This window comes from Geotrypetes seraphini, chromosome 7 (assembly GCF_902459505.1).
Source record: "Geotrypetes seraphini chromosome 7, aGeoSer1.1, whole genome shotgun sequence".
In the NCBI taxonomy this organism is placed as follows: domain Eukaryota; kingdom Metazoa; phylum Chordata; class Amphibia; order Gymnophiona; family Dermophiidae; genus Geotrypetes; species Geotrypetes seraphini.
In genome coordinates this window covers 49,428-62,866 of record NC_047090.1, presented here as the reverse complement: position 1 = coordinate 62,866, position 13,439 = coordinate 49,428, and the positions used below count along the sequence as shown (strand labels likewise).

Genomic DNA, 13,439 nt, shown 5'->3' with positions numbered 1-13,439 from the left:
CATCTAATTTGCCTTTGAATCCTAGCACAGTGGATTCCTCAATAACCTCCTTTGGAAGTGCATTCCAGGCGTCCACCACTCGCTGCGTGAAGCAGAACTTCCTGACATTTGTCCTGGACTTGTCCCCCCTTAGCTTCAAACCATGTCCTCTTGTCCGTGACACGTTGGACAATGTAAATAATTTATTTTCCTGCTCTATTTTATCGATGCCTTTCAGTATTTTGAACGTCTCGATCATGTCCCCTCGCAGCCTCCTCTTCTCAAGGGAGAACATCGCTGCATCTGTACTGCCCTACACGGGAAAAGGATATGATTTGGACTGCCAGAATCTGCCCAGCATTGGACCCAAGTGACTTGTCCAAGGCCACAAGGAGAAGCTGGGGGGATTTGATCATAGGTCTGCTACGTTATGCCAAATAATAAATCATAGATTTGGCCAATTGGATCCATGGCATGTGTGTATTATCTGTGGCTTTTCCTAAAATGATTGCTTCTAGGAGGCTCGGGAGTTAAAAATACAGCACTCAGTTGAATTTCCTGTGCACATTTGAAATGGATACAGCCAGGGCCGGATTTTCCTATAGACTAACTAGGCTTCAGTCTAGGGCCTCAAGATCAAGAGGCCTACATTCAAATTGTTAGCAAAATTAAAATTACACTATTCTAAAAATAGTGAACACTAAAACACTGAACCGAAAATAAGGAGAAATTCTACGCTTCAGGATCGGAACCGGCTCCGGCCGCAATGGGGCGCTAACTCGGCTTCTCCCTTTCTTTTTCTCGCCCTGGGAGGAGGATCGGGGGAGGGAAAGACATCAGTCCGGAAACAGCTGGGCAAAGTCCAGCCCCGCGGGGAGAGAGGCAAATTGTGGATCCGTCAGGACACGGCGGCCCAGACTGGCATCAGGGGGGGGGGGTGTTTCAGTGGAAGGGGGATGGGAGGCAGGCAGGCTGGCATCGGAGGGGGGTGGGGGGTTTAATGGAAGGCAGGCAGGCAGGATGGCATGGGGGGTGTTCAACGGAAGGGGGATGGGAGGCAGGCGGGCATCGGAGGGGGGTGAGGTGAGGAAGGACACACTGGGGGCACTATGGACATAGGAAGGGGCAATGTTGTGTGTTATGTTTGATTAGTTATTGTTACAAGTACTATATATGGTGCTGAGAATAAATGTCCAAATAAGTGTTCTCGACTTTTTTTTATTTATTATCCGTGTCACATTTTTTATAAAGGTTAGTACCAATAACAACATGTTTCATTTAACATATTAATGTATATCACAGTAATGATGTATTTTATTATCTCTCATGTAATTTACAAACTTAAAAATGGGAGGTGAAAGGGCCTCATAAGTGGAATAGCCTAGGGTCTCTTTTCATCTAAATCCAGCCCTGGATACAGCTTTAGTCTGCATAGTGTTGGCAAACAATGGCACCAAATATTGTGAAATCATCTGGCCTCTGTCTAACGGAGCGTTTATATAACTAAACGAGGCTTTTCCTTTCTTTGCCTACTGCTCTTTAAATTCTAACCTCAGCCTTTCTAGTCTTGTTCTGATGCAAGAACTTCGTTGACTGCAATGTCTCAGGATTTGAAAAATGTGTAGTTTCTTTCCTGTATCAGCTGCATGGTGGGAGGTTTCTCGCTTTATACTTGATGCTGAACCCCCCCCCCAAAAAAAAAAAAAAACCCACATCACTGAATCAGTTGCTGTTTAGAACCTGAATTCAGGTTATGTTGTGTTGTTTGCGGGTTTATATCCCGCCAAGTCCTCCAAAGTGAAGCTCAAGACGGGTTACAACAAATGGTTGACGCAGAGCGATTCTTGATAGGGTGCAATTTTGGCAGTGTGAATACTGATGCAGTGCAGCGTTAGTGACACGCAGTCGGTGGCGTAGTGAAGGAGGTTGGCGCCTGTGGCGGTGGCAGTGGCACATCACTACGCCCCTTTCAATCTTACCCCGCCAACTGAGCACCCTTGCCCACTCATCTGAGCATCCCCGCGTACCTCTTGAAATGTTCACCATTGCGAGCAGCACCTTTCTCTTGCTGCTTGCGCCGGCCTCGGCTCCCTTCTGACATCACATCGTAGTCCCGTGACCAGACAGTGCCATCAGAAGGGAGCTGAGGCTAGCGCAAGCAGTATATGGAAGGTGTTGCTTGCGCAGGCAAACATTTCAAGAGGTATGCGGGAGGGTGTGGAGAGAAGGAGAGGTGCCGGTGCCTCCCACGAAGATAGCACAAGGCGCAGTTCGCCCCCTGTTCCCCCTTACTATGCCATTGCATGCAGTTGGCATAGCTTCATGGATGTACAGTGTGATGATAGTAGCGGTTAATGCTACACGAGTGATCATTATGTTTACAGTCAAACCTTGGATAGTGAGTAACGTGTGCGAGTGTTTTGCAAGAACAAAACATTTTTATTAAATTTTAACTCGATAAATGGGCATTATCTTGCAGTACGAGCACGAATATGCAAGTCGTGTCAACCTAACACACTTCTCGCGCTGAGCGTGGCTGAACGTAATCAAAGCACGATGCCCTATTCACTCGCAGTTCAAGCGCGCTGTTTAAATGCGCATATCGCGCAGTAATCACAACTAGCCTCAAAACGCAAGTGCATACAGTATACAAGCGTCGCATCATAGCTGCAGGAGTGGCTGTTCTGTACAGTATTGCAACAATGGCTCCTACGAAGAAGGATGAAAAGGAAGGCGGTAAGAAGGAGGAGATGATTACGGTGGCAGTTAAGAAGTTTTTGGGTTGTGGAACGAATCGTCTTGAGTTTCCATTATTTTCCGATGGGGAAATTCGCTTTGATATAAGGGTGATTTGGATTACAAGAATGCTTCCAGAACAAATTATGCTCACAAACCAAGGTTTGACTGTACAGTGCTTCCCTGTAAATTTGTGCTCCGCGATTCGCGGTCCCGGTCATTCACGGTGTTTTCCGACCGCGAATGACCTGGCAGGAGAGGGCAGCCGGAGCGCCGGCGAGTGAAGGAAATCATTTGCGGTATGCTCCGACCGCCTCTTCCTGTACTAAAGTCGGGCCTCACCAATCAGGAACTGCGTGTCAAGGCAGCTCCTGATTGGTGAGGCCCAACTTTAGTACAGGAAGAGACAGTCGGAGTATACCGCAAGTGATTTCCTTCACTCACCGGCACTCCGGCTGCCCTCTCCTGTTTCCCCTGCTAAAAACCGTATTCGCGTTGTAACATTCGCGGGGGTTCCTGGAATGGAACCCCTGCGAATATTGGGGGAGTACTGTATTTTAAAAAAATTGTAAATTCAAAGAAAAATAAAGGAACTCCGTTAATAAAACAGGAAAAACCTAACACGCATTCCAAGAACACTTCACTCTATTGTTCTACAGCCCTAATACTAAAAGCAGATGATAACAGTACATAATTTACACCAGACAAAAAAAAAAGTGTCCCTGAAGTGCGACCCAATCTATCTATGGACTAGACAATCCAAATGCCATTTGAAAGAAATGGGCCTTGAACATACATTTAAACATTTTATAGTTGACTGCGGCCTATCTGAAGGCTGTTCCACAAATTTGGAGCTAAGCAGAAGAAAGCTCTTTCCCTAATAATTGCCCATTGTGACCTCGTGAAGTAACGAGACAACAATCTTAACTCTCAGGGCAGGATTAACCAATAGGCCAAATAGGCACGTGCCTAGGGCCCGAAATGGTCAGGAGGGCATCAACATTGTTTTTTCAAAACGGCAATGGGCTCCTCCAGCATCGATCGCCAATGCAGACCCCCCACCCCTGATTGGCAATGCGGGCCCCCCCCCCCAAGCGACGGAAAGACAAGCAAGTAACGGGGGTAGGAAAGGCAACGGGAACTGTAATTGTGCAAGCTTCACTCTGACGCAGCTTCCTGTTTCTGCCTGGGCGCATGGTGGGGTGGGGCGGGGCAGGGGGCCCAGTGTACTTGAGTGCCTAGGGTCCCTCGATGAATTAATCCTGCCCTGTTAACTCTTTTAGTTTAGTTTACCAATTATGGAATGGACTTCCCCTAATTTTGAGGTGTCCCAATTCCTTCCAACTCTTGCATAAACTTCTAAAAACTTTTTTATTCGCTAAACATTTTGAAAACTAACTCTTCTATTTCAGTTTACTTTATTGCGTTGAGCTTCCTTTGGTTGGTTAAGTTTTAGTTTAGTTTAGTTTTAAGGACCTAAGGCAACTGACAGGCTTATAATATCCATCTACTCAGATAAGGTTTGTGTTCTCATAAAACCTTGTGTTACACAAAGTTATATAAATTTGCTTACAGGTGTCCCAAACTCCCATAATGCATTTATTTTCAAAATTTATCTACTTTTGCTATATACAGATTGTTATAACTTAAGAGTTGCTCTACTGGGACAGACCGAAGGTCCATCAAGCCCAGGATCCTGTTTCCAACAGTGGCCAACCCGGGTAACAAGAACCTCAAAAACTCGCTCAAAAGTTAGGCATTGGGATGATAACTAATCTAATCTTCCATTTGTGAGTCGCACAAACCTATACAAGCTCAAGGCAACAGATAACTGCTAAGTGCCAGTGCTATAATTACAGTAGAATCCCAGTTAATTGGCACTCAACCAACTGGCAAAATAAAATTCCTCCTCGAGACCACCTTTACTGCTACCCTCCACTCTAAACTCTCTCCCTCCCACTGAGGCCACAGGTACTGCTATCCTCTACTGCAAAACCACCTCCCCGAGACCCCGGCGCTGCTTTTCTCCCTTCGCACCCTAGAGGATGGACGCTGCTGTCCACCTCCTCCCACCCCCACTGACCGGCCATATGCTTACCATGAGTGTGCCGGTGCTGAAAGAGCCTGCCGCCAATGTTCTAAGCTGGTCCGCTGGGGGGCCTTGAGCATCTGCGCATGCTCAAGGCCTTCCAGCTCCTACCCTCTCTGAGATTCTCATGAGCACAAATCAGAACATTCACATAACATACAGTAGATAGGGTGCTATTGCTTTTCTATAATACAGCTTATCCTATAGCCAAGGGGTCAAATGCAGATTTTAGATGGGGACAGAATGGGTGGTGTAGAGTGAGTTGGGATAAACAGATGGAAGGCTAAACTTAAGGCAAGTTGTATATCCAGTTAAACAAGGTAGAATATAAGAACTGCCACCTCCGGATCAGACCTTAGGTCCATCAAGTCCGGTGATCCGCACACGCAAAGGCCCCGCCGGGTGTACCCTGGCATAATTTTAGTCGCCTGTATCACTCTATGCCTCTCATAAGGAGATGTGCATCTTTACCCTTACCCGTATCACTCTATGCCTCACATAAGGAGATGTGCATCTAGTTTACCCTTAAATCCTAGAACGGTGGATTCCGCAATAACCTCTGGGAGAGAATTCCAGGTGTCCACCAATCGCTGTGTGAAACAGAACTTTCTGATATTTGTCCTGGACTTGTCCCCCCCTCAGATTCAGTCCATGCCCTCTTCTCCATGTCACATTGGACATTGTAAATAACTGTTTTTCCTGCTCTTAATTGTCGATTCCTTTCAGAATTTTGAAAGTCTCGATCAGATCCCCTCACAGTCTCCTCTTCCCAAGGGAGAACAACCCGTCTCTTAAGTCGTTCCTTGTAATCCAGTTTCTCCATACCTTTCACTAGCTTCGTTGCTCGTCTCTGCACCCTCTCCAGCAGTTTTATATCTTTCTTTAGGTATGGAGACCAATGTTGGATACAGTATTCCAAGTGTGGTTTGACCATCGCTCTATAAAGCGGCATTATTACTTTCTCTGATCTACTCGTGATTCCTTTCTTTATCATGCCTAACTGATTTAGTTAGTGGATGTGTAATGGTGGTCTTCATTGGCGTGGTTCCTGGTCCTGCTTCTTTGGTGGCAGCTGGTTGACCTGGTTCTGCAGAGACACAGGGACTTTGCTATCTCTTAAATTTGTTTTATTTTTCTTTTTTATCTTCTTTCATTCTTTCTATTTCTTTGATTTTTGATCTTGGAAATGTATTACATATTTTTATTTTAATCAGGTCCTTTAGCTAGATTGTGAGCCTTCGGGACAGATAGAGTGGTTTTTCTCAAATATCTAATTTCATTTTAGTTTGATCCTTTGTAAACCGCTTAGGTCAGTAAAATGCAGGAGCGGTAGATCAAATCTTACATAAACTGGTTTAGTTAGGGGATGTGGCAATGGTTTAGCAAAGACTGACCAACTGATAAGGAACTGATTTAGTTAGTGGATGTAGTTTAGTTTAGCAAAGACAGACAAAACCCCTGAAAATTGCAATTCATTTCAGTGCTTAGAGTACATACATAAAAATAGTGGTGGGGGGGGGGAAATATCCAAGCAGCTTTCTTCCTTGGGTACTTCCTCCTTAATCATTCTAAAATGTCTGTTTTTATTAGACGGGATTCCTGTAGCCTGTTGATTCAACCTCCTGTTCACGTTGACGAATGTTCTCCTTTCTGTTAGGACTATACTGCTCACCTGACCAGTGCGATCTGTGAGTGGATTGTGGCCTTTACTTTCATTTGCTTCTTCTTAACGTACATTAAGGATTTCCAGGTTAGTTCAAATTGGTTGAACAGTATATACACTTAAACAGTTATTGTTGGGTGAAATTATATAATTAAGGATGACTTTTACAATTTATTAAATTGTGTTGTTTTTTTAATTTTAAGAACCACATTCAGAAGTTTAAAATCTATGTTTGCAGGAAAAATGTCAAAATATACCCTTGTCATTAAGAAAGTATTGGAACCAGCTTCATAGCTTGGTGAAACTGCCGAGATAAAGGAGGACCCAAGTTCGATTCCTAGGTCAGACTTAGAGTTACCAGGTTTTTTTGGTCCGAAAAAAGAGGACACGTGGCTCCACCCCATTCTGACCCTGGCCCCCACCTCATTCCTTCCCCCAACCCCAGCACCACAGACAAACCCAGTTTCTTCAGGGCCAAACCTTGAGGACACCTTCGCTTGTGCAGATGCGTTGCAATGATGTCATGCACGTGTGCATGCATGTGACGTAACCACTGTGCATGTGCAGATGTGGCCCCGATCTCAATGCTTTTCAAAACCCAGACAAAGTGTCGGGTTTTGAAAAGCTGTCCAGATGGTAACTGTCTGTTTTGTTTAAAGAATATATTATATAAATAGGGGAAAAGAAAGGCAGTATTTCAGTTTTGTATAAATAATATACTTATATAAATAGGGGAAAAGAAAAGCAATCAGTTTCAGTTAGTGACCCCCCCAATGTATGGTGGTAGGGGTTAAGTGAAAGGCGTCCTGACAAACGCTGGTCCCAGGTTCAGTTCCCTCACCGATGACTCACCAGAAAGTAGAATAAAGAAGGCATAGCCAGAGGTGTTTGCATAAAGAATATATTATAGAAATAGTCTTACAGAAAAGCAATATTTATAATCATTACAATTAAGCATTACAATTAAATAGAGAGCATAGCAGGGGCCTTACAGAGTTCAGAGGCAAAGAGGGACATAGAAGCTTGCAGTTCTAGGAAGAGCCAGAGAGAGAGAAAAGGGGGATGGTCTAAGCTTCGTGTTCCATAGATAAAGGGAAGGATAGACAGAGAGAGGGAGAGCCAAGACAGAACCAGAGTGCCAAGCAAAGAGCCAAGAGATAGCTAGATAGAAAGAGAGATACATTGATAGCTCCATAGAAAAAGAGAGATATATGTGTGTTGCAGAGAGCAGGCTTTTATACCTTGGCTCAATATAGAAACCTGTATGCCCCAGTATCTTTCTGTTTAGAATTTGTAAACTGTTTGAAACAATGGTTAATTTAATTGCTAAGGAGGGTGAGATACCTGTAAGCATGGTGATGGGATTAAGTCTCTGGCTTGATCTGTGCACCATTGTCCTAAGCACCCTCTTAATCAGACATTAACACCTTTTAGCTAGTCATGATTCAATCAGGGAAACTTAAACCATATCAGGGAAACTTAACACAGTTTCCCTGCACTAAGGGTCTATCTGCCTTCCCATGCCAGAGTCAGATTGATATAATTTCCCATAGGCCTCTAGGCTGACAGTAACCTTGGTCAGACTTCTCTTTCAACCCAGTCCTCTGTGGCTGGAGTGTGCTGAATAGGCAATTCCTCAGTAGCTTCATCTAGTGGTGAGACCTTGCACTGCAATGTGCTCTAGGATTCTAAAGGAGATGCAGTCACTGGCACCGGGGCTATACAGGAGGGGGAAAAGAGGTGTGAAACCTTGTGTAGCCTCTGCCGTAGAGTTCAAGAGACCTTCCCGATTTTTTCGCTATTTGGCCAGCCCAGAATGGTTCCTGGCTAGCTAAAATAGCACTAAGCCGGCTAACTGCTAATATTCAGCGGGAGATAGCCATCTATCTCCCGCTGAATATCCTGGTCAGTGCCAATATTCATTGGTTGACCGGCTAAGTTTAGTGGCCAGATAGACCCACCTAAATAGTGGGTCTATCTTTAGCTGCAGTGACTTAGCCAGTGAGCCGATGAATATCGGCTTGGCTGGCTAAGACAGATGCAGCTGATATAGACTGGAAATTCAGTGCCAGTCGCCAGATACAGCCTTGCATTGAATTTCCAGGTTTGCTGCTGACAGTGGGAAATAGCCGGGCTGCTTCATTTTGTCTGAAAATCGGCTACTCTGTTACTAAAAGTCAATGATGTACCTGGCAGAGGCACTGGCACCTCTTGAAATCTTCACCGGCAGCAGCAAGTAGCATCTCCAACCTGCTGCTTGTGCCAGCTCGGCTCTCCCTGTGTTATCACTTCTTGGTTCCGGGACCAGGAAGTGATGTCAGAGGGAGAGCTGAGGCCGGTGCAAGGAGTAGGTTGAAGATGCTGCTCACTGCTGCTGACAAAGATTTCAAGAGGTTCAGGGGGTGTAAGCAGCAGAGAAGGGGAGGCGGGTGTGACAGGAAGAAAGTGTGTGTGGGGGGGGCAAAAAGCTCGGTAATGCCAGGCGCCACTTCGCTAGATGTCTCCTTTCCTCACTATGGTGCTGCCTGGGTATTCCCTGAAGTGTTCAGAAACAGAGTTGTTGCAAGGGTGAAGGAGCAAGAGTTTATAGAGGGGCAGCTTCACAGGTATTTAGGACCAATATCACATATGAAAGCTGGCTTAAGATCCCAGCCTGGGCCGATTAGGACTCTCTGGAATTATGTGCAGGTAAAGCTTTTGAACGTTCCATGCTGGGGAATCTTTTTAAGGCCTGAAATGACAAGGAGGCTGTAGCCACCTTATAGGCTAACCAGTTTACTGAGGCATGAGCTTTCAAGGGCAAGAGTGCAGCTTTACATCTGATGCGAGTTGCATCTTACAATGCCTGTAACTTACGTTGCAAAAATACAGTTCACGTTAACTTTAACATGGTTTAAAATGTATGGGAAAACACCCTTCAGGTTGGATAAGTTCCTACTGGAACAGAACATATGCAAGTAAGGCTAGACTCAAATAAGGCACTGGTCTTTGATCTAAGGGCCGCCGTGTGAGCGGACTGCTGGGCACGATGGACCACTGGTCTGACACAGCAGCGGCAAATCTTATGTTCATACTTAAAATAAGTCTGTGTTAATCTTGAGTTAACTGTACCTCTGGCTTTTTCTCCCTCCCTCCCCCTGGCAGTCTAGCAGCTCTTTCTCTTTTCCCTCCCCCCTCTCCAGCTATTTCCTAAACTGCCCTGGTTACAGGCAGCAACTACAATAAAAGCAGGCTTCCTCTGCTGGCCCTGAGGATCTTCCTGAAGCTAAGTCCTGCCCTCATGGAAGCAGGAAGTTGCATCAGAGGAGACAGGTCACAGCAGTGGCATAATAAGGGGGGAGCGGTTGGGTGGACCGCCCCAGATGCTATCTTAGTGGGAATGCTGACACCTCTGATCCCCCCACGCCATTGTCGCACCCTCTCCCTATACCTCTTTAGAGCTTCACCAGTGCGAACAACTTCTCCAGCATGCCAGCCTGGCTCCCCTCTGAAATCACTTCCTAGTCATGGGCCAGGAAGCGGTGGCAGAGGGAAAAGCAACGCTGGTGCGAGCAGCAGGCCGGAGAAGCTTCTCCCATTGGTGAAGATTTAAAGAGGTCCGGGGGAAGGGAAGACACAATTGGAGTAGGGGGAGGAGCATCTCCTAACCTTGCTATGCCACTGGGTCACAGCTGCAGGAAGGCTCTTGGATCCAACAGAGGAAACCTGCTTGCATTGAATTCTGCCCGTGACCCAGATAAGTTTAGCAAACGGAAGGAGGGAAGGGAGAGAAAGAACTGCTAGACCACGGTTTTTGTGTGTGTATGTGTGTGTAGTCTCAGTATAATTAAATTTTTAATCACACAGAAGAGTAGGGAGAGACCATGTTTTGGTTTTTTTTTGTGTGTGTGTGTGTGTGTGGTCTCAGTACAATTATTTTTAATCACACAGAAGATTAATGCATTAAGGGGTCCTTTTTACTAAGCTGCATTAGATATAGCTGTATCTCAAATTTTACAAATAAACAAGTTTTATAAAAAAAAATAATGCCCCTATGCACAGGTTTTTCACATGTGGCTAAGACCATTTTTATCGCAGCAGTAAAATGGCCAGTTTTTCATTGTTTGTATTAATAGCCATGCACTAATATTACCTTTAGCACACGGTCATTCAAAAAAAAAAATTATTGTGTGAGCGCTTATAACATTGTGTAGGTGGTGAGGGCTCACACGATAACTGTGCTAACCAGTTAGCACGCAGGAATGTAGGTGCGCTAACTGATTTGTGCTGAAATGCCCATGCTCCATCCCCTCCCCCAAAGAAAATGATAAAACTTTTAAAGCACCTGATTAGCATATGCAAATTCAGCAGTAAATGCAGGATGCATTTTAAGCTACGTTAGGCGCACACTAGTGTCTAATGCAAAATGGCCTCAAATTGTATTACTTATGCAGTTAATCAACAGCCCTAGTATTAATATGTTAGTGCAGGTTAGTACGCTTTTGTGAAAAGGGTCAAAATTTATAAGCCAGTAAATAATAGAGAGATACAGTGGCAAAGTAAAGGGGGGCAAGAGTTGCGGACTGCCTCGGGTGGTGTCTTGATGGGGGCGCTGGCACCTCTCCGCCCGCTCATGCCATCCTTCCACCTCCCCCCCCCACCTCTGTAGATGTTCACCAGCATGAGGAACTTCTGCCTGTTGCTTGCGTTGGCCCTGGTTCACCTCTGAATCACTTCTTGGTCATGGGGCCAGGAAGTGACATCAGAGGGAAACCCAATGCTGGCACGAGCGGCATGTTGGAGAAGCCACTCACGCTGGCAAAGATTTACAGAGGTACCTGGGGGAAAGGAGAGCGTGAGTGTGGTGTGGGGGGCGGGAAGGAGCGGTGGGAGGTGGCAGAGGAGGGCATGGGGTGGTGCCACTACCCCCGGGCGCCCGCTACCCTCACTTCATCACTGGAGAGATGCAACCGAGAGAGAAATCAAAAAGAGCAATAAACCAGCCAACAGACGGCTTTTGAAAACTCCAGACATTCCCTTAATGATTTGCCCTAACACTCCTCCATTCTCTACAAAACTCGCTGTAAATAAACTGATGCAACGTTTACCGCATTGCAGCTGCTCACTGTTGACCTTTTCAAAGTACCTTTCTGTTTTTTGCACTTTGTCTTCCAGGGCGTCACCCTGACTGTGTCAACAGAGATCCATGACTTCAGATAACAGCAGATTTCTCTTAGACCTGTCCAGCTCTCAGCTCTTTCCATGAGGGAATTCGTGTCCCGGATCAGAGGAGTCCGGAACCACACTGCCTCAGTTTTTCTGTACTAGTGTCCAGTACTTGACCCAAGACAGCAAACCAGGGAGAGAGAGGAAAAAAAAAAAAAAGAATATTTGTAATGTTTGCAGTATTTTAAAATTGCATTTCTTGGAGGCTTTTTATTGGTCTCAGGAGCTAGGTATTTTTAAAATTTTAATAGTATGTGTATTTTTAGGTTGCTAAAGTAATAAATCCATGGTATATACCTTCCTTTTTATAATGAAATTGTTACACTTTTCTGTTATACTGGTAAAATATCTTTGATTTGACTTTCATACAAGATGGTCTGATTAATTTCCTTTTTATCATACTACTGAGAAACGTTTAGGAACTTAAAGGAAAAATCATAATGAATTATATTTTATTTAACAATTTATATACCACATAAAACTATGCGGTTATCCTGGTCACCCTTTGATCGCTCACATAAACTACAAACCAGTAGACCGACACAAAATTACCATCACTCCAAGGTAAATGACACCAAACCAATATATACATTTTCAATCAAGAATTCAAAAATAAAACTGCAGAGAACATTGAATATTAAGTTCAAGGCCAAATATTCATTCACACTGTATCTTAAAACAAGCAGCTATCACAGTATTTTCATAGAAAAGCATTAACAAAAGCTGTGTTTCCAACATTTTCTTGAAGTTGATCTTCCTAGCACAGAATCACAGAATACCAGGCAAAGTATACCTAAGATCTGAAAACACAATGATATTGAGTTTAGAGGGTAGGATGTCCATTATGCATGTTAGGATTGAAGCACCAATGATGTCAGTGGCTGGTGCTAAACTTTGGATTCTTCTAGGTTGGCAAATTTCAAATAACTCTTCTAACACCCTTGGAGAGATAATGATACAATATCTGATGAATAATAGCAGATCCCTTCCCTCCCGCCCCCCAAACTCCCCCCCTCCAAATATGAGGGGTATTCAATAATTTATCTGCCTCAATAGGAAAGCAAAGAGTTTCAAAAAAATTTTGTTTTATTTTTCAATATTATCCCCCGATAGTTCCATACACTTCATCCACTTTTCCTGCAATAACTTTAACCCCTGTTGAAAATAATTCTTCTATTTGACCTTCAAACCAGGATGTCACAACTTCCTTGATGTCTTCTTCACTTGAAAACTGCTGTCCATGGAGAGATTTCTTCAAAATCTCGGAACAGGAAATAATCCGAGGAAGCCAGGTCAGGACTCTAGGGTGGATGGTTCAGCTGCTGAACCCCACATTCTCAGCAGCCTGTGATTGTTGTGATATGTGCACCGGTCATTGGCGTGAAGAAGCAACATGCCTGCTGTGAGTTTTTCCCATCTTTTCTCCTTGATTGACTCCCACAAAGTGATCATTGTGTTGACGTAACTCTCCCCGGTTCTGGTTGTCTTGTGTGGCATGAACTCCAGAAGCAAAAAAATCCTTCCTCATCCCAGAAGACAATTGCCATGACTTTGCCTGCAGATTTTTCTGTCTTGAACTTTTTTTTTTTATTATTATTATTTATTTATTGAATTTTTCAATATAATCAAGCATTAACTTGTACAGAAAGGAAATTCAGCAAGAAACTAATATAACAACAAATAATATAAAACTATATAAAAGATAACAAATATAAACATAAAGTTCAACTCAAGTCCTCAAAAGGATCCAAGGTGGGTAATCGGCGA

General features: G+C 44.3%; 1 protein-coding gene across 2 annotated transcripts in view; it reads left to right on the top strand.

The window, feature by feature from the left end:
• The window catches only part of DRAM1 (DNA damage regulated autophagy modulator 1), a 68,271-nt gene extending 56,233 nt beyond the window's left edge, over positions 1-12,038 (top strand). For both annotated transcript variants that reach the window (XM_033953037.1, XM_033953036.1), the window contains 2 exons: positions 6,462-6,554; positions 11,622-12,038. In XM_033953037.1, the coding sequence (XP_033808928.1) occupies positions 6,462-6,554; positions 11,622-11,666 (138 nt within the window). In that variant the 3' untranslated portion in view covers positions 11,667-12,038. The remainder of the gene's footprint in view (positions 1-6,461; positions 6,555-11,621) is intronic.
• Positions 12,039-13,439: the final 1,401 nt, after the last annotated feature.